We start from the raw sequence: 22,839 nt of genomic DNA, 5'->3' as shown, positions 1-22,839 counted from the left end.
TTTCCTTTTTTTTTTTTTTTGTAACATTTTTTTTTTTTTTTTTTTTTTTTTTTTGCAAATAAAGTTTGTGAAAAAGTACAGGTAATTTTTCTACTTGTGGGAAATTGTGGGCTGATTATCTTTAGGCTTAGCTCTGGGGCTTCCTGGTTCCTCAGAAAACGGCCGTTGGCCCTGACTTCTCAGTCAGTGAGAAGGGCTCAGAGGCCCTGCGTTGGGTCGGGCCTGGCCACTGGGAGCTGTGGACCCTCCACAGGGAGAGGCGCTGCGAGCTGGGCCTCCTCGGGACTGGCCCTGCCCGCATGTGCTAGCTTGACTCTCTCCTTCTTCTTTTCTAGTCTACGCCATCGCCGTCGGCAGACCTGCTGGGTCTGGGGGCGGCTCCCCCCGCCCCTGCGGGGCCCCCACCCTCCGGCGGCGGGCTGCTCGTGGATGTGTTCTCAGACTCGGCTTCTGCGGTCGCACCTCTCGCCCCCGGCTCTGAAGACAACTTTGCCAGGTAGTCAGGCTTCCGGAGCCCTGGGCTGGGCCGGCGCACTGGGTGGGCAGCGGCGTTGCCTCCCGGGGCTGCTGGTGAGAATGGACGGCATTGTTCTGTGGGCGGCTTTGTTCTTGAACAACCCCTCCCACCACCACCGTGCCTTAAGTACCAGTAGGGTGCCAGTTTTCCTAAAAGACAGTTGACATTTTCAAGAGGAAAAGATAGGTAACAGGAGCCACCCTGGCTGTGATCTGTCTTGCGCTGCTCGGCTGTGCCGTTCGTTCTTTCTAGAACGTGTCATAAGTCCTCTCTGTGGCTGTGTTCCTTCTTCCTCTCCATCATTCTCCTGTTTCCAGCTGCTTTCACCCTGACTTTAGTCACTACGTGTGTAACTGTCTTCCAGGCACCCACTTGTCCTTTCCCCTTTTTCTTTCTGTCCACCCTTCAGCCCACGCCAAAAAGGAATTCTGTATTTGCTTAATTGCTGACTTACTGCCAAGCCCGTGCGCAGTGCGTGCCCCGCCATCACCCTGCCCCCAGCACACGCCTGCGCTGTCATCAGGTGTCTGTGCACCCTTGGGCGCCTTTGCTCCCTGTTCCCCCCGTTTTCCAAACCTAGCTGTCAGACCGCCCTCGGAGCCATGCCCCTTCCTTGTTGCTGCGTCCCCCTCCTGGCTCTCGGCCCCACACCTGTCTGCTTGTCTTCGCATCTGGTCCGAGGTGCGTGAAGCCCCGCACTGGGCCTGCTCCCATTCTCCCTGCAGAGTGAGTGCACACTGTCCTGCACAGAGACTAGACGGTCTCCAGGAACGGCCCTTTGTCCCCTGTTCTGAGACTACAGCCGACTCCTCGTGGTTTTAACTTGCCTCCAGTCTCTGTAGTCGGAGTGCAGCTGATCACGCCTCCCTGCTACTTGTGAAAGACGCCTCAGGAGAGACAAGGCGGTTCTGGTTGCCTTCCCCTGGCTGGAAGCAGACTTCTGTCTCTGGCAGATGACCGGGTGGGGTGGGAACACGGGGTGCATCAGGGCAAACGTCCAATGTGGCCGCGGCTTATGGCGTAGGGCAGGTGCCTCGCCACTGGCTTTCTCAAGTGGTTTTTATCCACCCTGTACCTTCTTCAGGGTCAGCAGTTCTCTCAGCGGTTGAGAGACCTTTTAAACAATACCATCCACCTGGAGACACGGACAAGGCAGGGGCCCCTGTCACATAGTGTGTTCTTGACAGATGACAGTTGAAAGCGGCCGAGTCCACTCAAGGTGTGCACGGCCGTGTTCTGCATGGCCCCGCCTGCCCAGCCCGCGTGCCGTGAGTGCCCTGTGCTGTCTTCTACAGTCCCATGCCCAGCACTTCTCCTGGGCATGGCCAGAGGCCGCGATTAGTTCCAGGGGAAATGTGGGGATGGACTGCCTTTTACCTGTGCATCTGCGCCTGGCCAGAGCTAGCCAGATAGCCCACTGGGTTGTGATCTGGAGGACTGTGGGGACACAAGGGAAGGACGAAACAGTGGGGCAGGCGGCTGTGGCCTTGAGGGTGTGGAGGGGCCGCTGCCTTGACAGCTCTTGAGTGCTTGGCAGGCCCTGGTGTAGCCTGCAGAGCCCTGCAGGTCCTTCAGGTGTGCCCAAGGCCCCCTGAGGGTCTTTCTGTTCACTGTCACTCTGCATTGTCATGACTGTCGCCACCCGTGTCTCTGCCTCCCCTGTCTTCTGTCTGTGCTGCTCGAGGTGACCCTAGCCCACTCGAGAGTGCTGGTTTCAGAGAAGCCGTCTGGCACTGCGCGGTGCTGAGGGTACCTGCGTGTGAGCCGCCGGGGGCCGCAGGGAGGCAGCTGCTCCAGGTGGGGCAGACCTCTACGCGGGCTCCTCCGATGAACAAGCAGGAACCAGGCACCGTTACCCCCTAGTTCTGCATGGCGTAGAGGCCCCGTAGTGAACTACCCCTGGGCGCCCTGTACATCGCAAACACCAGCCATGCACTCAGGAGAGACAGAAGAGCCGGGAGAGGACAGGAGACCAGAGGAGAAAGGAAGGGACGAGGGCGGAGGAGGAGCTGCCCGAGCTGTGTGCATTTCATCTGGGAGTAGCCTGGGCAGATGCCGGGGTCCTCTCAAGGGAGTCCAGTGCCCCTGCTGGACGGAGGCGGTGCTCTGACCACGTGCCTTTCCGCCCTGTCCTGCCCACCTCACGGCCCCTCTCGGACCTGCTTGTGTGTCTGCTGACTACTCACTTACCGCTTCTATGGTCGCCTTCGGAATATTCTTTTTGCTTTTCTTGTGTCCCATGGAAGTTGTTCTGGCTGTAATGTGTTTTACACCGTTGTTCAAAACAAACCCTGTATTTCAGTGAGTGGCTTTGCGTGACACCCTGACTGTCCCTCTCCCGCAGGTTTGTTTGTAAAAACAATGGTGTGCTGTTTGAAAACCAGCTGCTTCAAATTGGACTTAAGTCTGAATTTCGGCAGAATTTAGGTATGTGTTTTAAAAACAATTCTCTTAGAAATTATGGGCAATTTTGAGAAAATATTTGCAAATCATATGCTGATAAAGGATTGATATCTAGAGTACGTAATGAACTCCTACAACTCAACCAAAAAATGAACAACCCGATTAAACAATGGTGGCGTGGCGGTTAAGGCACTGGCTTCCTGTATGACTGAGGTTTGAGTCTTGGATCCGGGGGCTTGAAAAATCACACTGGGAACCAGCAGATGGCATAATGACTACATCGCTGGACTCTCATGTAGTCAACCACGGTTCGAGTCTTGGACCCGGTGGCTTAAACTCACACCAGGCGTGTGTGCATGCACGTGTGCGTGCGTGCCCAAGATCCTGAGAAGAGAATGGAGGAGAAGGGGTTGTGGTGTGGCCATCCCCCTGGGGGGTGATTTCTCGCTTTCTCTCTCTTTTTGGCAAGCGCACGTGTTCTATAGCAGAAACTCCAGAAAAGAAAAATCACACTGGGTGCATGTGTGAGCATGCCCCAAATCCCGAGGAGAGTGGAGAATGCCGTGTGGCCATTCTCCCTGGGGGCGGGGCAGGTTCTCATTTTTCCTCTCTCTGTCTCTTTCGGGAGTGCAAAGGATTTGAAAAGACATTTGCCCAGAGAAGATGCACAGGTGGCCGATAAGCACGTGAAAAGGTGCTCGGCATCGTTATTCATTCGGGCAGTGCAGATCAGCGCCCCCAGGTGCCACCTCACGTCCATTGGGTGGCCATTATGAGACGAACAAGTGAAAGGAGGGAAGTGCTGGCCAGGGTGCGGGGGCGCTGGACGCCTGTGCACTGCGGGCAGCAGTGGAGGGGTGCGGCTCCTGAGGAGAGCTGTGCGGACCCGGCAGCCCGCCTCTGGGTCTGCAGGCAGGGTTGGGAGCAGAGTCCCAGAGAGACCTGTCCCTCGCACTCGCAGCACTGCCCCGTGTCAGGAGGAAGCAGCCCAGGCGCGGCCGGCAGCGGAGTGCAGACTGTCCATACGGTGCAGCACCCTCAGCCTTAAACAGGAGGGACAGTCTGACACAGGCTACGACGTGGGTGGGCCTCGAGTGTATTGTCCAGTGACATGAGCCAGATGCCAAGGGACAGTGCTGTAGAATCCCACTGTTGAAGGTCTGTAAGACAGTCAAGTTCATAGCCAGGTAGTAGGAAGGGGTTGCCGGGGCCAGGCGGAGAGGAAGGAGGGCCTTACCGTGTAAGTTTTCATGATGAACGGAGTGCCCTGTATTTAATGCCCTTGATTGTAGGTTTGGAAATGGGTTAAGGGAAAAGTTAAATTTCGTGTGTTTTACCATAACTTTAAAAAAGGAAAATCTCTGGAGAAGAATATGCTCTGCCCAGTGGACTGTGGGGACTGCTGTGGCGGAGCGCCTACTGGTGCAGACATGCCCGCCCCCTCGGTGTCCTCATGAGCCCACAAGGACGCCGCGCTCTGTGTGAGGGAAGAGAGGCTGCACCCCGTCCCCCACGAGCCCTGCGGCAGCGCTCGGGGAACAGTGACTTTCACGGGAAATGGTGTATTGAAGACCGAGTACATGATTTTATTTCCAATTTAGTTTTTAAACTTTGGGCTGTGGTACCTTCACCTAGGTTTTTGTTTTTGGTTTTTAGATTGCGGAAGGAGGGATGCCAAACTGCGTGCCCTTTTCAGAATATTGAGGTTCACTTTCCTTTCTGGATTCACGGGTGTAGAATGTCCACAGAGATCCGTGTAGAGATTCGTATTGGTCGGCCATCCGAGACCTGTCGCGGCGAGGCCCACAGCGTGTTGCTGCTGAGGGACGGTGCCTGGCCTGGGCAGTACTGGCACGTCCGGCCCGTGCACAGCCGCAGTTGGGCCCAGCAGAGGCCAGTGTGGTAGCGGCGTCCCCGTCAGTGTGAGCTGAGCCCCCCGACCTGCTCTTCTGTTGGTTCTCCCCTGCTCACGCGTGTGTGGTTCCATTTGTGCACATGTAGGTGTGTGGCAGGAGCCCATAGTTGTGGGTGCTGGAGGTGGAGGTGCCTCTCACCCCTGCTCCCAAGCGCGGCGTGCTGTATTTGAGACTGGGAAGCACATTTCACGGCTCCAGCAGCGGCCAAGAGCACAGCGGGTCACGTGTAACGGGCCCAGGGCTCACTGTTAATAACCAGCACGGGTGTGAAGTGGTGTGTCTGAAATAAGCTGTTTTTGTTTTCTTCTAGGTCGGATGTTTATATTTTATGGAAATAAGACCTCCACGCAGTTCTTAAACTTTACTCCAACACTAATCTGCTCAGATGCACTGCAGTCTAATATCCTTGATTCTGGAACCAGCAGTTAGCACAATGGCTATGTCGCTGGACTCCCATGTAGTCGACGCGGTTCAAGTCCCGGACCCGGTGGCTTAAACTCACACCGGGCACGTGTGTGTGCGTGTCCAACATCGCCAGAGGAGAATGGAGGAGAAGGGATTGTGGCGTGGCCATCCCCCGTGGGGGGTGATTTTTCGCTTTCTATCTCTCTTTCTGGTGAGCGCATGTGCCCTATAGCAAAAAAAAAAAAAAAAAAAAAATCCTTGATTCCACCGGCACAGACAGTGATTTGGGGGCCCGAGGATGCTCTGAGCACGCGTCCACTTGTGTGGTTTTACCTTTCCAGATTCCTGGTACAGCCAGGTAATTCTCCCTAGTTGGGAGCTGGTTTTTGATAATGCATCTAAAATGGTGTTCTTGTGTCCCTGAGCTCTGGTCTCCTCTGGGGGGCCTGTCGAGAGGCTGTGGTGATGCAGTCTGTGGCGACGTGGAGCTCACCGCATGCGTGGGTGGCCGTGTTTACTTCTGGCCCACATGAAGGCTTGACCCCTGGTAGATGGCGGGGGCGTTATTAGGACGTTTCTAGCTGCAAGTGAGGAGTACCAGGCTCAGCTTTACTGTTCAGCTGTCTCCCCCAAAGATGTCAGGGTGAGGACGACCCCAGCTTTGTCAGAGAAACTGAGGTCTTCTCTTGGGATTTGTGGTTCAAGTCACATGGGAAACAGAAGCTCCTCATCATGGGCCGAGTCCATGCTCGTCTGACGATGAGTATGTTTAAACACAGACTATTAATGCTCATTCATGGCAGTCATTAAAACTACACATACTGGGCCCACAGGTGGTGTGGAGGTTAGGGCTCAGGGTCCCATGGCTGACTATGTGGTTTGAACCCTGACCTGGCGGCTTGAACATCACACCGGAGTGAGGGCAGCAGTTGGCATTGTGGTTAAGGTGCTAGACTCCCACATGGCTGACTGCTGTTCAAGTCCTGGACCTGGCTGCTTGAAACTGATGCCAGGGGTGTGTTCGTGTATGCCCCCAATCCCAGGAGGATAACGGAGGAGAAGGGATTGCGGTGTGGGCATCCCTCCCTGGGTGGGGGGTGATTTCTCACTTTCTGTCTCTGTCTCTCTAGTACATGCATGTGCCCTAGAGCAAAAGGGGGTGATCTCTTACTTTCCCTCTCTCTGTCTCTCTCCCTCTCTCTCATGGCAAGGACACATGCCTTCATGCAAAAACTAAAGAAAAAAAGAATTCAGCAGACATAGGATCAATCAGCTGCATTAGTGGCCTCGTCCTTTTAGGATCAGGAGCATCAGCTTTGACTCCTGCAGGTCTGCCCTCTCTCTCCCCAGGTTCCCTGAGCTGCTTGGGGGGCACAGTGCCCTACAGCTGAGTGACTGGTGGGCACACGTCGGTTTGGGACTAGAAGACGCAGATAGTGTTTTGTGGCTTGTCTTGGCCAATTCTCATGAGCTAGGGTCCTGGGCCTGTTTCATGGTAGTGATGAGGTGGGTGGGCATGTGCTGGCCCCTGGGGGCCACAGTGGCCACAGGTGTGGCATCTTCTGGCTGCTCTCTGCCACGTACCTGACTCACCAGTTGGTCTGGACTCCTTGACGTGCACACACCTGAACCTGCAGACCAAGCCCGTGGACCCGACTGTGGATGGGGGCGCACAGGTGCAGCAGGTGGTCAACATAGAGTGCGTGTCAGACTTCACAGAAGCACCGGTCCTCAACATCCAGTTCAGGTAAGAGTTGGCTGTCCATCCCAGGTGTGGCGTGTGCGTGGGCCCTGAGCACTGTGCCTGGGAGCCGCTGTTGTTGTGCGGCCTCTGGCATATGCTGTGCAAGTGTGTGGCATTAGCTGCTGTGGCGCGTGGCGTTCCAGGGTGTGGGGATGCGAGCTCCGACCCACAGTGGCACTGTGGGAGTTCCCACGGCAGGGCTTCTGTTGCTGCCTGTGGCCTGGCAGGCGCAGGGGCTTCCGGCTGTGGGGGCGCCCCACAGGTTTGCAGATCCGGGGCCCACATGCCTCCTGGCTTGCTTGGCTAGGAAAGACAGCTACAGGGGGATGGTGGCTGGTTCCCACCAGACCCTGGGCTAGCACCGGGCGTCTTTTCCCGTTAGATCTTGCCTTTTGCTTTTTTTTTTTTCTTAAATAAGTGCTTTGTATTGAAACTATGACCATCACCCTCATTTTCCAGTGATTGGAGCAGAATGTACATACTCAGCCAGCCTCCTCTGGGCTGCAGGGCTAAGATGTGTGGAAAAATGTATTCCACACAGTGAGAATACAGAGAACTTAAGATTGTGTACTTGGCAAAATTTAGGGAAATGGACTTGAAAGTTTTTCTTTCACACTATAGGCAGATTCTTTTCTATAGTCTTTTTTTGTTTGTTTGTTTTTGAGAGGTTTTTCACTATAGCGCGCGTGTGCTCGCCAGAAAGACAGAGAGAGACAGAGAGACAGAAATCGAGAAATCACCCCCCAGGGTGGATGGCCACGCCGCAATCCCTTCTCTTCCATTCTCTTGGGATCCTGGGCACGCACGCACACGCGCCCGGTGTGAGTTTAAGCGGCCGGGTCCGGGACTTAAACTGCGGTCAACTATGTGGGAGTCCAGCGACATAGCCATTACACTAATTGCTGGTCCCTCTTTTCTATAGTCTTCTCATGGGAACAAACCTTACACACTTTATACAGACTTGGATCAGGAAAACAGGTTAATGGGGAAAAGCACAGTGGCGGTGGGTCCTGAGGGAGGGCACCTGCTGGTGGTGGACAGGAGGGAGCTGGTCCGCACCGTCTCGTCTGTAAAGGACACTGGTCACCAAGCTGCTCTTAGTGGGGTGGGCCAAAGATCTTGGCCCATGGAGGCTTGTGGCTCTGCCCCCTCTAAGAACACTCTGTGGGGCTCTTCGACATCTGGTCGCCACTTTTCACACTTGGTCTTATCTGTGCACTGAGGATGTGCAGACCTGGAACGTCTGTGGATTTACGCTCTCCGATGTGTCGTGTCTCTCACGCATAGGTATGGGGGGACCTTTCAGAATGTGTCTGTCAAGCTGCCCATCACACTCAACAAGTTTTTCCAGCCCACAGAAATGGCTTCTCAGGACTTCTTTCAGCGTTGGAAGCAGCTGAGCAGGTGAGAAGGCAGCCCTGCAGGAGTGGAGGCCTGCCCGCGGGGTGGGGGTGGGGAGTGGCGGGGCAAGGGGTTGGGTGGGGGAGATCACTGGGTGGAGGGGTCTTTCGGTCTCCGGAGTGGCCCAGGACACCTACCTTCACTGTTACTCCTCACAGCCCACAGCAGGAAGTGCAGAACATTTTCAAAGCCAAGCATCCGATGGACACGGAGATTACGAAAGCCAAGGTAAAGCCTGCGGAGAGACAGCCCTGGAGGCTACGCCGAGCCTGTGGCCCAGCACCAACGTCTCGCTTCTGTCTCTTTTGCACAGATTATTGGATTTGGCTCTGCACTCCTTGAGGAGGTCGATCCTAACCCTGCAAACTTTGTGGGGGCTGGCATCATACATACCAAAACCACGCAGATCGGATGCTTACTGCGTCTGGAGCCGAATCTGCAAGCCCAGGTCAGGCCTCTCCAGGAAACTGCCGAGTACACTTCGGTTTTCATTTTTTTTATAGTGACATAATTTATCCATTGTGGGATAGCACACATCTTAAGTGTAGTTTGATCAGTTTCATTGGTGTGTGTAGTCATGTCGCCACCACCCCATCAATATATTCAACGTTACTGTCACCCCAGAAAGTGCCCTTGGGGCTCAGCCTCTCCCCGAGGGCCACCGCGGGACGTGGTCCCCTGGGAGCAGGCCCAGCCCTGCACTGCTTTGCAGCGTTGTGATGGCTGCTTGATGTCCCTCCGTACTGCTCCTGTTGGTGTCACCAGGCACTGCTCCTTCTCTGGGTGGTCCCAGCTGGCCAGCTCTCCTACAGGTGGATACTGGTTTTCACATTCCTGGGCAGTACCTGGGAGTGTGCTTCCCAGCTCACAGGGCGCGTGCACAGTTCTCGTTACTGAAGCTGCCAAAGTGCCTTCCAGAGTGGCCATCCCCACACGTGCCTACTAGCTGCATGGGCTTCCAGCTGCTCTGTGTGCGGGTGCCACTCACTGTTGCCAGAGTTTTTCTTTTTTTTAAGCCAGAGGGCATGTGTGCATGCAGGAGATGGAGAGGGGCACCCTGACGAGGCCTGGCCCTGCAGCAATCCTGCCTCCAGTTCCTCACAGCATCAGGATCCGGGGCATGCACCAGGCCTATTTTTCAAGCCACTGGGCTGGGATTTAAACCCTTGTCAGCTACGTGGGATCCAGCTTCCTCTGCATGTGCTTAGCTGCTGCCCTCCAGGGTCGGTCCTGCTGGACTTCCCTGTGTTTGCTGCTGGTGCGATGCTCAGACTCTGAAACACTGGGCAGCTCCAGAGAGGGGCTGGGCAGGGGAGGGCTTGAGTGGCCCCTGGCTGTCTGCACGGGAGCCCTGGCAGGCCCGCTGAGCTGCTGTGTTGTTTCAGATGTACCGACTCACACTGCGAACGAGTAAAGAGACCGTATCTCAGCGATTGTGTGAATTGCTGTCGGAGCAGTTTTAATCAACGAGGATGGAAGACAAGCTCACGTGTTTGTCATTTCTCTTCGTCTCTCCTGTCTGTCTTCGTTACCACCCTGCAGTATACACCCCTTGTCCGAATGCCCAGTCCCGGCACCCCTAGCCCTGCCGTCCAGACTCTGGCCCTTTTGGGTGTGGACGGGACACAGATGCGCAGTTGAGAAGAAAGCTGAGCCTGACTGCAGCAGGCCTGCCGAGTCAGAGGATGGCACGTGGACCCCGGGGTCAGTTTTTATAGAATCAAGACAGTCCTGTGGTTATATCTACAAATTAAAGGGAAATGAGCAGCCTGAATGGAGAAGGAGATTCTGTTGAGGTTTATTGAGGTGCCGCGGCTGTGACTCTGGTCTGCATCCCCGGCTCCCCGAGAGCAGCAGCACGCTGGCCAGGCCATGCCTCCGCTCTCTGGCTGTCCTGGGGACACCAGAAGCAGGGTCTTGCCTGGGACTGATTCCTGGCCCAAAGAGCATGTCAGCCCTGGGCCCCCCGGGAGGGTTTGCTGTAGCTCCAATGGGGCAGGTTTTCTGAGGCAGGAATTTTAAATCTGGAAGTGACATTGTACTTGGAACGACTATTGGCAGAACTGCGTGTCCTGGTGAGACTGAATTCTGTCCCTTCTCAATATCGGTGTTCTTCAGGGGCCTTTGTCATGTCGTTCTTGCTGTCTGAGACCTCGCATTTGTGGTTTGGTGAGGGGGGTGTCTGGTGGCCCTGGCAGGTGTGTGCACCACTCCTGCTCGGGGCTCAAGGGAGTGTCGTCCCCGTGGTGCGCTCTGAGGACTTGGAGGCACGAGCGCAGAGCGACACTCTGGAAGGTGTGCTTCTCTCCCCCCTGGGCTGTCACCTGGCAGTATCATTTTCTCCGTGCCCAGGTGTTACATGGGGTGGAGCAGAGGAGGGAGGGCTCGGTATGTTCGGACAGGAAATGAGGAACACGGGGTGGGGGAAATGGCAGCCCCTGGACACGCTGGGGATACACTGGAGCCCTTGGTCTGCACGCTGTCCTGTCTTCACCCAGACTCTGTGTCTGGCACCTGCAGACAGGAGGGTGGAGCAGGGCTCAGAGGCCTTGGGAGCCAGGGCCTGGCACTCCATCCTGTCCTGAGGTGACGTGTGGGATCAGCACAGACCCAGGTCGGGCAGGCTTGTCCTAACGCACACGGCTGTTGCTGGCACTTGAGGCAACTTAAGAAGAGCGAGCCCAGGAACCATCTTCGGCGTCACTGCTTCACCAGAGCACTGATTCCGCTGCCTGCAGGAGGGCAGGCGGCCTCGCCCAGGCCCCTGCCGTCAGCTGCCTAGGGTGCTGGGTCTGGGAGCAGCTGCCAGGAATCTCGTCCTGCCCACCCCGTGTGACCGCAGGGCTGTGCCGTGTGTGTCCCAGCGTGTTGGACACGGACCTGAGGCGACTGTGTCAGAGGAGCAGCCCCGCTCCGGCCCTCCTGCTCTCTGGCTGTGGCTGTGGCTGCTCCAGCCTGTCTTGGGACACACCGGGAGTAGCCTGGGCTTGCACTGCAGGGGATGCCCTCACCTGCCATGGGACGGTGCAGTGTGCGTGTGGCCTCGTGGACCATGGGCCACCAGGCCCTGGCTCATGTGCCCTGTGTGGCTCATGGCGACAGTTTCCTCAGCTAGTCACCACGTTCCCTGGAGCACAGAAAAGGCCTCACTCGCAGCGCTACTCCAGGGGAGGGAGGGGCCGTCAGCGGAGTGTGCTCCTTTCAAAGTACAATAAAGTGCTCCAATGACCCACGTGTGTGTGCTCTTTGAGGGCAGGAGTGTCAACCTCCGTGTCAGGCTCGCGGCCCTGACCTGTGTGCTGTGGGATATGGGTGCCGAGGTCCCTGGAGTGTGGTCCGCCCCAACCTGTCCTTCCAGCTTGCCATCACCTGGGGTCGTGGGCAGGTGCGGAGACAAGGGTGCATCAGGACGTGCCGTGTCTTTTGCTCCACAAGTTTGACTTGGGGTGTGTGGTCGAACCTTGAGGGATACCTTCTGTAGGGACCCCTCAGCCTGGCCTCTGCAAAGCGTCCAACAGCACACGCAGACCCAGGGGTTCCTTCCCGAGGAGCCCCCCATGGAGCCAATCGATCGCACACAGGACTGGGAAGGGTGGCTGCTGGGGGACAGTGGCTTCACCGTCGACTGTCATGCGCCAGGGAGGAGCCTTGTGGGTGGGCATCAGAGGGGTGGGCCTCAGGCCAGAGGCCAGTCCCTTCCAGGCTGACACCCGCCTGGAGACACTGCCCATGCAGCACGGGGGTCAGGGAGACGATGTAAAGAGCACGCCAGGGCCACCCTGTGCCTTGACAGGAGCTGGTTTATTCGGAAACTGTATGGGCAGGCAGCGGGCTCCTCGGACAAGTGTGCCGAGGGGGCGGGTGCTGACCTGGGCCCACCCCAGCTCCTTCCCCTCCCTGACTTTGGGAGCCCCCCTCTGTATCGATGCTCAACTGGTCCCCGCTGGGAGCTGCCCTCCTTTCCCTGTGTACCTCTGCAGCTGCATCTCCAGGGTCTTGTCTCCAGCAGGGCTGGCAGCAGCATTCGAAGGCTGGGAGGGTCTGTGGACTGACAGGTGCCAGCAGTGCATGCCCTGTGCGCCTGGGAGGGTCAGCATGTTTACTACCCACCCGAGTCCCACCGTGCTTGGGCAGGGTTTGCCCAAGAGGATTTGCTCAGAGCCCTGCCTAGCGGCCCTGTCCTCACAGGTGCTCAGGTGGGCCACATCCGAGGGCCTTCCCAAGGCCATGCTTAGTGATCAGGAAAAGGGCCACTGGGCACAAGAAGCCCAGAGGAGGTGTCAGCAGTGGTGCTTGTCCTTCAGCCCATCAGGCTCAGGAGAGCAGGCCCCACCCCTCAGTCTCTGCAGCTCCAGGGACGGCACGCACAGCTGCGGAACACTTGCAGGGTGAACTTGAGCTGCTGTCCTGGTGCGTCGGGATCCGGACAGGGCAGCACCAGCTGCTGCTTGTAGGAGATGAGGGGGTGGCAGCAGCCACAGTGGTTGTCCACTTGCTGGGTGTCAATGTTGAAGCTTCCAGGAAGCCAAGACAGAGCAGAGATTAGAGCTGCCGCCCAGGAGTGTGCCCGCCTCGAGTTCCCAGACAAGGCCCTCGGGAGCGTGCTCCTCTCGCTGCCCTCGTCTCCCTGACTTGCAGGTCCCCAGGTGCTGTGGTTACGAGGGAGGGTGGGCCAAGCCCCTGGGCAGCATGCATCTGGTCCCAGAGCACCTTGAGAACCAGTTCATGATGGGTTCGGGGCTTAGGCCTAGCCTGGACTGAGGCCAGAACTCCCGCATGGGCTCACCTGGCAGCAGAAGTGCAGGTGCCCTCGCAGCGGGTCATGGTCACATTTGCAGTGCACCCTCTGTACGTGATCTCCTCCTCCTGCTCCTGCACGCTGCACACACCTGGGAGCCAAGAGGCAGGCAGGGCGCGGCACGTGACCAAACGGAAGAAGCCTGCTAGACGGGGCCTTAGCCTGCCTCTGGTCACCGCCCTTTTACCAGGCTCCTCCTGCCCTTTCAGAGCCCCATAGGGCTCAGACCTCACAGCTGCACAGGGACCAAAGCTCGGCAGACACCTGCGTGGTGTTTCCTTTTGAAGGTCACCAACAGAGGATGCAGATATCAAGCCCTGGGCCTGGGCAAGCCACCCTTGGTCCCTGGCCTCTCCAACCCCCTTAGCCTAGACACTGACCTACGGGCATAGGTGTCTCTGGCCTGCTGGATGCCGGACCTGCAAGGGGGTGGAGAGCATATTAATGTCTCCAGAGGGGGTAGAAGGCATCAGGGGAACTCCCTGCACCCAGCCAGGAGCAGGGACATGGGGAGTCCGGTTGGCATAGAGATGGGCGAGGACGACTGTGACACAGTGCCGAGGAGACGCCTCAGCATGTGGGAGCAGAGGGTAGGCTTGACTGGTGCAGAGGTGTGGTGGCGTTAGACACTGCCAGTGTGGAGGCTGGGTGAGTTAGAATGTTGCTTGGCGAAGACCGGTTACCCTGCCTGCGTGCCCCTGCCCTGCCAGTGCCCAAGTACACTCCTGCCACAGAGCAGGCATGCTTCTTCAGCTGGGGCTTTCTCCAGGATGCGGTCAGATGGTTCATGCTGGGCCCTTGGGCCCCATGGTCCCCTACTCCCTCCGCTCCCCAGCAGGCAACCTGCATGCAGGTAATCACAAAGAGAAAGCCAAGCAGAGAGTGCCAGCCGGCAGGGACCACCTGTCCCCCAAGGAGAGGACATGGAGCCCACAGCTGGGTTTACTAGGAGGTCTGCCTAGGATGCCCAAGGCATGTAGGGGAGCCCAGTGTCTTGAGGGAATGGAGGGGCGCCCTGGAGCATAGGGGAAGCTCAGGCAGCTGCTGCAGCGGCAGCACTGTCCAAAGATGTGCTCCATCACCGGAAGCCTATGGCTAGAGGGCAGTGGATCAGCCCAGGCCAGGGTGTGAGCAGGAGCCTCGAGGTCTGGGACAGCACCCATAGGAGAAGCTAGGATCCCTGGTCTCTGACCCTAGCTCAGCCTCCAGCTTGTCGCCTGAGCAGAGGCACATGCCCGTAGCAGGCTTCTGTTTCCCCCTATGGTGAGTAGAGGACTAAGAAGCTGTAGATGGAGAGTGTGTGGGGGATGTACAACTGGAGCTCCAGGCCCTGCAGCTCCAACATCCGCTGAGCCCCCCAGGAGCTGGTGGAGAGCTGCAGGATGGCATTCCCAAGAGAGGTCAAGACTGAAGCAGGGACATGGTGGGTGGGGTGGGAGGACAGGGGACATGAGCTAGCCAAATGCAATAAACAGTCAAGGGCCAGAAGGAAGGAAAGGGCTGACCCGGGGGAGGGAAGTGGCCTGTTTGGCCAGACTGAGTTTGCATGGCGCAGGGGCCGGAGAGGTGTGGAGCAAGAAGCCTAAGGCAGATGCAGAGAGCTGGGGCAGCATGATCATGTGAGGGGCCAAGCACGGACAGGACTACATAGGATATGACATGGGGTGCTACCCAGAGTGCAGGCAGTGGGCTGGGGGGGGGGTCACACACCAAGTGCTGTGGGGCATTACTTACCAGGTGAGCTGAGTGGAGATGTAATGAGGGAGGAGGCTGAGGGGGCCTCTGTGGAATAGGGTCCCAGGGTCGCAGCAGCGGAGCTTCCATGAGAAGTGACGGTCAAGAACACAGTGGTGGGTAGTTCTGTAGAACTGGGATGCCTCGTGGTGAGGTTGGTGGTAGGAGCACTGGGAGTGACTGTGACTCCCAGAGTGGTTGACACGAGGCCTGTTGTGTGGGCTTGGGTGGTGAGAGAAGTGAACCTGGAAGTGGTGGACTGAGATGAGAAGGCAGAGGAGGGAGCACGGGTTGTGGTCCGGTGGGTGGACAGAGGGCCTAGGGTGCTAGTGGATGGGGTGGAGAGGTGCATCGTGGTCAAGGTGGACACAGAAGAGGGGAAGATGGAAGGTGAGATAGAGGCTTGAGAAGAGGTGGAGGAGGCTGGGAAAAGAGTTGTGGGAGAAACAGACACAGGCTTAGATAGAGTCAAGTGTTCAGTCGAAAATGGAGTGTGGGAGATGGAGCTTAGTGTTGGGGTGGACTGTGGAGTAGAGAGGGTGGAAGGTGATGAGGAAGTAGGAAAAGATGACACAAAGGGAGAAGATTTAGAGGAGGACACTGGAGAAGAAAGAGAGGAGGTGGACCTGTCTGAGGTGGACAAGAAAGAAGTGGCAGAGGTCCAGGGCCACAGTGTGGAGGACTGTGGAATATTCGTTGAAGGAACAGAAGTGCTTAAAGGACTTTGTGGTGAGTGTAGAGAAGTAATAGAAGAGGAAAACTGACTGGTGCTGGAGCTTTGGAAAGGGGTGGAAGAAGGAAGCATTGAGGACGTAGAGGTTCTGGCTGTGCTGAATGAGCTGTGGGCATGGCTGGTTCCCCTGGTGGTGGTGCTCAGAGGAGGGACTGAGTGTGTGGGACCTGTACCTGGGACTGAGGTGGTTGGGAGAATGGTGCCCGTTGGTTTGGGGGTAGAGACAGATAAGGTCTGATGGTGGGTAGGCGTGATGACTTGGTGAGTGGATGGAGTGACCGAGAAAGTAGAAAATGTGGGAACGAGAGTGGAAAGTGTGTTGTGATGGCCAGATGGAGAAGGAAGGATGGTGGTGGTCTTGAAAGATGTCCCCAAGGGGGTTCTTGTAGTGTGAGTTGAAAAGACAGAAAGTGTGGATGGAGAGTATGTGGTGGAATGGATGTGGGGACTGCTGGGAATGACTGAGCTGGTTTGGGCCACTGGGGTCCCAGTACTTCTACTTGAAGGATTGGCAGTGATGGTGGTGGCAGATGCTGATGTGGATCTGTCATTGGGTGTATGTGATGACACCAGGGACGTAGAGGTTCTGGTTGTGCTGAATGGGCTGTGGGCATGGCTGGTCCCACTGGTGGTGCTTGTCAGCGGTGGGACTGAGTGTGTGGTACCTGTGTCTGAGACTGAGGTAGTTGGGAGGATGGTGCTAGTTGGCTTGGGAGTGGACGAGGGAAAGGTCTGTTGATGGGTAGGAGTGATGACTCGGTGAGTGGATGGAGTGACTGAGGAGACAGAAAATGTGGGAACAAGAGTGGTGTGCGGGCCAGATGGAGGTGGAAGAATGGTGCTGGTCGGGAAGGATGTCATGGATGGGGGACCAGTGGTGTGTGGTGTAGTTGATACAGTAAGTGTAGGTGAAGAGAGTGTGGTGAAAGGAGTGTGTGGACTGCTAGGGGTGGTAGAGGAGGTGTGTGCACCTGGGATCCCAGTTCCTCCACTTGTGGTCTTGGGAATGGTGGTGGAAGCAGATGTTGATGTGGATTTGTGGTAGGGTGTGTGTGACACTGGGGAAGTAGAGGCTTTGGTTGTGCTGAATGGGCTGTGGGTATGAGTGATCCCCATTGTGGTGCCTGTTGGTGGTGAAACTGAGTATGTGGGACCTGTGTCTTGGACTGAGGTGGTTGGGAGAATGATGCCTGTTGGTGTAGGGGTGGAGGTGGAAAACGTCTCTTGGTGGGTAGGTGTGATGACACTGTGAGTCAGTGGAGTGACTGAGGAGGTAGAATATGTGGGAATGAGAGTGGGAAGTGTGGTGTGAGGGCCAGATGGAGATGGAAGGATGGTGGTGGTCTGGAAGGAAGTCCCCGAGATAGGACCAGTTGTGTGAGGTGTAGCTGAGACAGAAAATGTGGGTGAGGAGTGTGTGGTAAAAGAAGTGTGGGGACTATTGGGAGTGGTGTAACTAGTGTGCATCTCTGGGGTCCCAGTTTCTCTACTCGTGGACCTGGGAGTGATGGTGGTGGCAGATGCTGATGTAATTTTGTGGTGGGGTGTTTCAGGCCTTGTGGAAGCAGAGGTTTTCTCTGTGCTGAATGGGCTTGGGGCTTGGCTGGTCCCATGAGTGGATACTGTCAGTGGTAGGACTGAGTGTGTGGGACCTGTGCCTTGGACTGATGTAGTTGGGAGAATAGTTCCCGTTGGCTTGGAGGTGGAGGTGGATAAGGTCTGTTGGTTAGTTGGTGTGATGACTCGGTGAGTGGATGGAGTGACTGAGGAGGTAGAAAATGTGGGAATGAGAGTAGGAACTGTCGTGTGAGGGCCAGATGGAGATGGAAAGATGGTGGTGGTCTGGAAGGAAGTCCCCGAGATAGGACCAGTGGTATGAGGTGTGACTGAGATAGAAAGCGTGGATGAGGAGTGTGTGGTAAAAGGAGTGTAGGGACTGCTGGAGGTGGCAGAACTAGTGTGTAACTCTGGCGTCCCAGTTTCTCTACTTGTGGACTTGGGAGTGATGGTGGTGGCAGATGCTGATGTGGTTTTATGGAGGGTGGTTTGCGATACTGAGGAAGTAGAGGTTTTAGCTGTGCTGAATGAGCTGTGAATTTGGGTGGTCTCTTTGGTAGTGCCCATGTGTGGTGGGGATGAGTCTGTGAGACCTGTGCCTTGGATTGATGTAGTTGGCAGAATGGTGCCTGTTGGCTTAGGGGTGGAGGTGGAAAAGATCTGTTGGTGGGTAGTTGTGAGGACTCGGTGAGAAGTGGGAGTGACAGAGGATGCAGAAAATGTGGGAACGAGAGTAGAAAGTGTAGTGTAAAGGCCAGATGGAGATGGAAAGATGGAGGTGGTCTTGAGGGATGTCCCTGAGGGAGGACCAGTGGTGTGTGGTGTGGAAGAGACAGAAAGTGTGGATGGAGAATATGTGGTGAAAGGGGTGTGGAGACTGCTGGGGGTGGCGGAGCTGGTGTGGGCCACTGGGGTCCCAGTTCCTCTACTTGTGGGATTGGGAGTTTTGGTGGTAGCAGATGCGGATGTGAATGTTTCTTGAGACGTTAATGACACTGTGGAAGTAGAGGTTTTGGCTGTGCTAAATAGGCTGTGGGTCTGGCTGGTCCCCTTTGTGGTGCCTGTGGGTTGTGGAGATGAGCGTATGGGACTTGTACCTTGGACTGAAGTAGTTGGAATAAAGGTGCCTGTTGGTTTCAGAGTGGGGCTGGAAAATGTCTGTTGGTGGGTAGATGTGATGACTCTTTCACTGGTGGGAGTGACCGAGGAGGTAGAAAATGTGGGAACAAGAATAGGAAGTGTGGTTAGAGGGCCAGATGGAGATAGAAGGATGGTAGTGGTCTTGAAGGATGTTCCTGAGGAGGTTCCAGTGGTGTGTGGCATGGCTGAGACAGAAAGTGTGGATAAGTGTGTGGTGAAAGGGGTGTGGGGGTTATGGGGGGTGGTGGAGCTTGTGTGCACCACTGGGGTTCCAGTTTCTGTACTAGTGGGCATGGAAGTAATCGTGGTGAGAGAGGCTGCTGTGGTTTTGCTGTGGGGTGTTTCAGGCCCTGGAGAAGTAGAGGTTTTTCCTGTGCTGAATGGGCTAGGGGCATGGCTGGTCCCACTGGTGGTGCTCGTCAGTGGTGGAACTGAGTGTGTAGGACCTGTGCCTAGGACTGAGGTGGTTGGGATATTGGTGCCTGTTGGCTTGGGCGTGGAGGCAGATAAGTTCTGTTGGTAGGTAGGTGTGATGACTCGGTGAGTGGATGGAGTGACTGAGGAGGTAGAAAATGTGGGAACAAGAGTAGGAAGTGAGGTTTGTGGGCCAGAAGGAGATGGAAGAATGGTGCTGGTCAGGAAGGATGTCCCGGATGGGGGACTGGTGGTGTATGGTGTGGCTGATACAGTAAGTGTAGGTGAGGAGGGTGTGGTGAAAGGGGTGTGTGGACTGCTAGGGGTGGTAGAGGAGGTGTGTGCACCTGGAGTCCCAGTTCCTCCACTTGCGGTCTTGGGAGTGATAGTAGAAGCAGATGCTGATGTGGATTTGTGGTAGGGTGTGTGTGACACTGGGGAAATAGAGGTTTTGGCTGTGCTGAATGGGCTGTTGGTAAAGCTAGTCCCCTTTGTGGTTTGTGTGTGTGGTGGAGACAAGTGTGTGGGACCTGTGCCTTGGTCAGAGGTTGTTGGAATTAAGGTGCCTGTAGGCTTGGGGGTGGATGCAGAGAAGGTTTGTTGCTGTGTAGGCGTGATGACTCGATGAGTAGACAGAGTGACTGAGGAGGTAGATAATGTGGGAACAAGAGTGGGAAGTGTGGTGTGTGGGCCAGATGGAGATGGAAATGTGGTGGTCTTGAAGGATGTCCCTGACAGGGGACTGGTTGATACAGAAAAAGTGGGTGAAGAGAGTGTGGTGAAGGAGGTGTGTGGACTGCTAGGGGTAGTATAGATGGTGTGTACACCTGGAGTCCCAGTTCCACCACTTGTGGTCTTGGGAATGATGGTAGAAGCAGATGCGGATGTGGATTTGTGGTGGGGGGTGTGTGACACCGTGAAAGTAGAGGTTTTGACTGTGCTGAATGGACTGTGAGTATGGCTGGTACCTTTTGTGGTACCTGTGTGTGGTGGGACTGAAAATGTGGGACCTGTGCTTTGGACTGAGGAGGTTGGGAGAATGGTACCTGGTGACTTGGGTGTTGAGGCAGAAAAGGTCTGTTGGTGGGTAGATGTGACGACTTGGTGAGTGGATGGAGTGACCGAAGAAGTAGACATTGTGGGGACAAGAGTGGGAAATGAGGTTTGCAGGTCTGAAGGAGATGGAGAAATGCTGGTGGTCAGGGAAGATGTCCCAGATGGGGGACTGGTGGTGTGTGGTGTGGTTGCTATAGAAAGCGTAGGCAAGGAGACTGTGGTGAAACGGGTGTGTGGACTGCTAGGGGTAGTAGAGGAGCTGTGTGCACCTGGGGTCCCAGTTCCTCCACTTGTCTTGGGAGTGATGGTGGAAACAGATGTTGATGTGGATTTTTGGTGGGATGTGTGGGACACCATGGAAGTAGAGATTATGGCTGTGCTGAATGAGTTGTGAGTCTGGCTGGTCGCTGTTGTGATGCCTGTTTGTGGTGGGACTGAGTGTATCGAACCTGTGCCTTGGAGTGAGGTGGTTGGGAGAATGGTGCTTGTTGGCTTGGGTGTTGAGGCAGAAGAGGTCTGTTGGTGGGTAGGTGTGATGACTTGGTGAGTGGACGGAGTGACCGAGGAAGTAGAAAATGTGGGAATGAGAGTAGTAAGTGTGGTTAGAGGACCAGATGGAGATGGAAGGATGGTGGTAGTCCTAAAAGATGTCCCTGAGGTGGTTCCAGTGGTTTCTGACATGGAAGAGATAGAAAGTGTGGATGGCAAGTGTGTGGTGAAATAGGTGTGGGAACTACCAGGGGTGGAGGAACTGGTATGTGCCACTGGGGTACCAGTACCCCTACTAGTGGACTTGGGAGTGCCACTGGTGGCGGACACAGTTGTGGATACATGGTGTGTTGTTTGTGACACCAAAGATGTGGAGGTTTTGGCTGTGCTGAATGGGCTGTGGGCATGGCTGGTCCCACCTGTGGTGCTTGTCAGAGGTGGGACTGAGTGTGTGGGACCTGTCCCTTGGACTGAGGTGGTTGGGAGAATGATGCTTGTAGGTTTGGAGGAAGAGAAAGTCTGCTGGTAGGTAGGTGTGATGACTCGGTGAGTGGATGGAGTGACTGAGGAGGTAGAAAATGTAGGAACAAGAGTAGAAAGTGTGGTATGAGGGCCAGATGGAGATGGAAGGATGGTGGTGGTCTTGAAGGGTGTCCCTGTGTGGGAACCTGTGGTGTGAGTCATGGCTGAGACAGAAAGTGTGGTTGAGGAGTGTGTGGTGAAAGGTGTGTGGGGACTACTGGGGGTGTAGGAACTGAAGATGTGGAGGTTCTGGCTGTGCTGAATGAGCTGTGGGCATGGCTGGTCCCACTGGTGGTGCTCGTCAGTGGTGGAACTGAGTGTGTGGGACCTGTGCTCTGGACTGAGGTGGTTGGGAGAATGGATCCTGTGGTCTTGAGAGAGGAGGTGGATAAGGTCTGCTGGTGGGTAGGTGTGATGGCCCGGTGAGTGGTTGGAGTGACAGAGGATGTTGAAAATGTGGGACTGAGAGTAGAAAATGTGGTGTGAGGGCCAGATGGAGATGGAAGGATGGTGGTGGTCTTGAATGATGTTCTTGAGGGGGTTCCTGTGGTGTGTGGTGTGGATAAGACAGATAGTGTGGATTGCTGGTGTGTGGTGAAAGGAGTGTGTGAACCTTTAGGGGTGGTAGAGGTGTATACACCTGGGGTCCCAGTACCCCTACTAGTGGGCTTGGGAGTGATGGTGGTTGCAGATGCAGTTGTGGATTCATGGTGTGTGTTTGACACTGAAGATGTGGAGGTTCTGGCTGTGCTGAATGAGCTGTGGGCATGGCTGGTCCCACTGGTGGTGCTCGTCAGAGGTGGGGCTGAGTGTGTGGGACCTGTCCCTTGGACTGAGGTGGTTGGGAGAATGGTGCCCGTTGGCTTGTGGGTGGAGGAAGAGAAAGTCTGCTGGTTGGTCGGTGTGATGACTCGGTGAGTGGATGGCGTGACCGAGGAGGTAGAAAATGTGGGAACAAGAGTTGGAAGTGTGGTGTGAGGGCCAGATGGAGATGGAACGATGGAGGTGGTCTTGAATGATGTCCCCGAGGGAGTTCCAGTGGTGTGTGGTGTGGAAAGTGTGGATGGTGAATATGTGGTGAAGGGGGTGTGTGGCCTGTTGGGGGTTTCGGAGCTGGTGTAGGCCACTGGGGTCCCAGTTCCTCTAATTGTGGTTTTGGGAGTGATGGTGGAAGCAGATGCTGATGTGGATTTATGGTGGGGTGTGTGAGAAACTGGGGAAGCAGAGGTTTTAACTGTGCTGAATGGGCTTTGGGTCTGGCTGGTCCCCTTTGTTGTGCCTGTGTGTGGAGGGGATGAGAGAGTGTGACCTGTCCCTTGGATTGAGGTAGTCGGAATAAAAGTGCCTGTTGGCTTGGGAGTCGAGGTAGAAATTGTGTGTTCTTGGGTAGGTGTGATGACTCGTTCAGTGGTGGGAGTGACTGAGGAGGTGGAATATGTAGGAACTAGAGTAGACATTGTGGTATGAGGGGCAGGTGGAGATGAGAGGACGGTGGTGGTCTTGAAGGATGTTCTTGAGGGGGTTCCAGTGCTGTGTGGTGTGGAAGAGACAGAAAGCGTGGGTGGCGAGGATGTGGTGAAAGGGGTGTGGGGGCTGTTGGGAGTGGTGGAGCTGGTGTGTGCCGTTGGGGTCCCCGTACCCCTACTAGTGGACATGGGAGTGATGGTGGTTGCAGATGCAGTTGTGGATTCATGGTGTGTGTTTGACACTGAAGATGTGGAGGTTCTGGCTGTGCTGAATGAGCTGTGGGCATGGCTGGTCCCACTGGTGGTGCTCGTCAGAGGTGGGGCTGAGTGTGTGGGACCTGTCCCTTGGACTGAGGTGGTTGGGAGAATGGTGCCCGTTGGCTTGTGGGTGGAGGAAGAGAAAGTCTGCTGGTTGGTCGGTGTGATGACTCGGTGAGTGGATGGCATGACCGAGAAGGTTGAATATGTGGGAACACGAGTTGGAAGTGTGGTGTAAGGGCCAGATGGAGACGGAAGGATGGTGGTGGTCTTTAAGGGTGTCCGT

The 22,839-nt window shown here is 55.8% G+C and overlaps 3 protein-coding genes across 3 annotated transcripts in view; 1 reads left to right on the top strand and 2 right to left on the bottom strand.

Moving 5' to 3' along the window:
- The window catches only part of AP2A2 (adaptor related protein complex 2 subunit alpha 2), a 77,030-nt gene extending 65,416 nt beyond the window's left edge, over positions 1-11,614 (top strand). The window contains exons 15-22 of the mRNA XM_014582494.2: positions 336-496; positions 2,862-2,944; positions 5,147-5,236; positions 6,865-6,988; positions 8,273-8,389; positions 8,545-8,614; positions 8,700-8,834; positions 9,772-11,614. Coding sequence (XP_014437980.1) covers positions 336-496; positions 2,862-2,944; positions 5,147-5,236; positions 6,865-6,988; positions 8,273-8,389; positions 8,545-8,614; positions 8,700-8,834; positions 9,772-9,849 — 858 coding nt within the window. The 3' untranslated portion in view covers positions 9,850-11,614. The remainder of the gene's footprint in view (positions 1-335; positions 497-2,861; positions 2,945-5,146; positions 5,237-6,864; positions 6,989-8,272; positions 8,390-8,544; positions 8,615-8,699; positions 8,835-9,771) is intronic.
- A 533-nt stretch (positions 11,615-12,147) lies between these two features.
- LOC114005307 (mucin-6-like) lies at positions 12,148-21,057 on the bottom strand. The gene is made up of 3 exons (XM_027766669.1): positions 14,919-21,057; positions 13,173-13,275; positions 12,148-12,900 (listed from the first exon to the last, which is right to left on the bottom strand). Exons 1-3 carry the CDS (start codon positions 20,989-20,991, stop codon positions 12,723-12,725), a joined length of 6,354 nt encoding a protein of 2,117 aa, XP_027622470.1. The 5' UTR covers positions 20,992-21,057; the 3' UTR covers positions 12,148-12,722.
- Positions 21,048-22,734, bottom strand: LOC114005312 (mucin-6-like; the record flags this gene model as incomplete). Its single annotated transcript, XM_027766684.1, has 1 exon — positions 21,048-22,734. A coding segment is annotated over exon 1 (1,437 nt), but the record flags the coding sequence as incomplete, so codon positions are not given.
- Between the last annotated feature and the right edge of the window lie 105 nt (positions 22,735-22,839).

Source organism: Tupaia chinensis, unplaced genomic scaffold (genome assembly GCF_000334495.1).
Source record: "Tupaia chinensis unplaced genomic scaffold, TupChi_1.0 Scaffold143624_1, whole genome shotgun sequence".
Lineage (NCBI taxonomy): Eukaryota > Metazoa > Chordata > Mammalia > Scandentia > Tupaiidae > Tupaia > Tupaia belangeri.
This window is presented reverse-complemented; position numbering and strand designations above follow the sequence as displayed.

Bases quoted from the DNA above. Each gene is read 5' to 3' on its own strand.
- LOC114005307 (XM_027766669.1), bottom strand. From the start codon at position 20,991: ATGACTCACACCACAGGTTCCCACACAGGGACACCCTTCAAGACCACC. The intron at 13,276-14,918 runs GTAAGTAATGCC...CTTGGCTCCCAG, and splicing joins ATCTCCACTCAGCTCACCTG to GTGTGTGCAGCGTGCAGGAG. The intron at 12,901-13,172 runs GTGAGCCCATGC...GCTTCCTGGAAG, and splicing joins ACCTGCACTTCTGCTGCCAG to CTTCAACATTGACACCCAGC.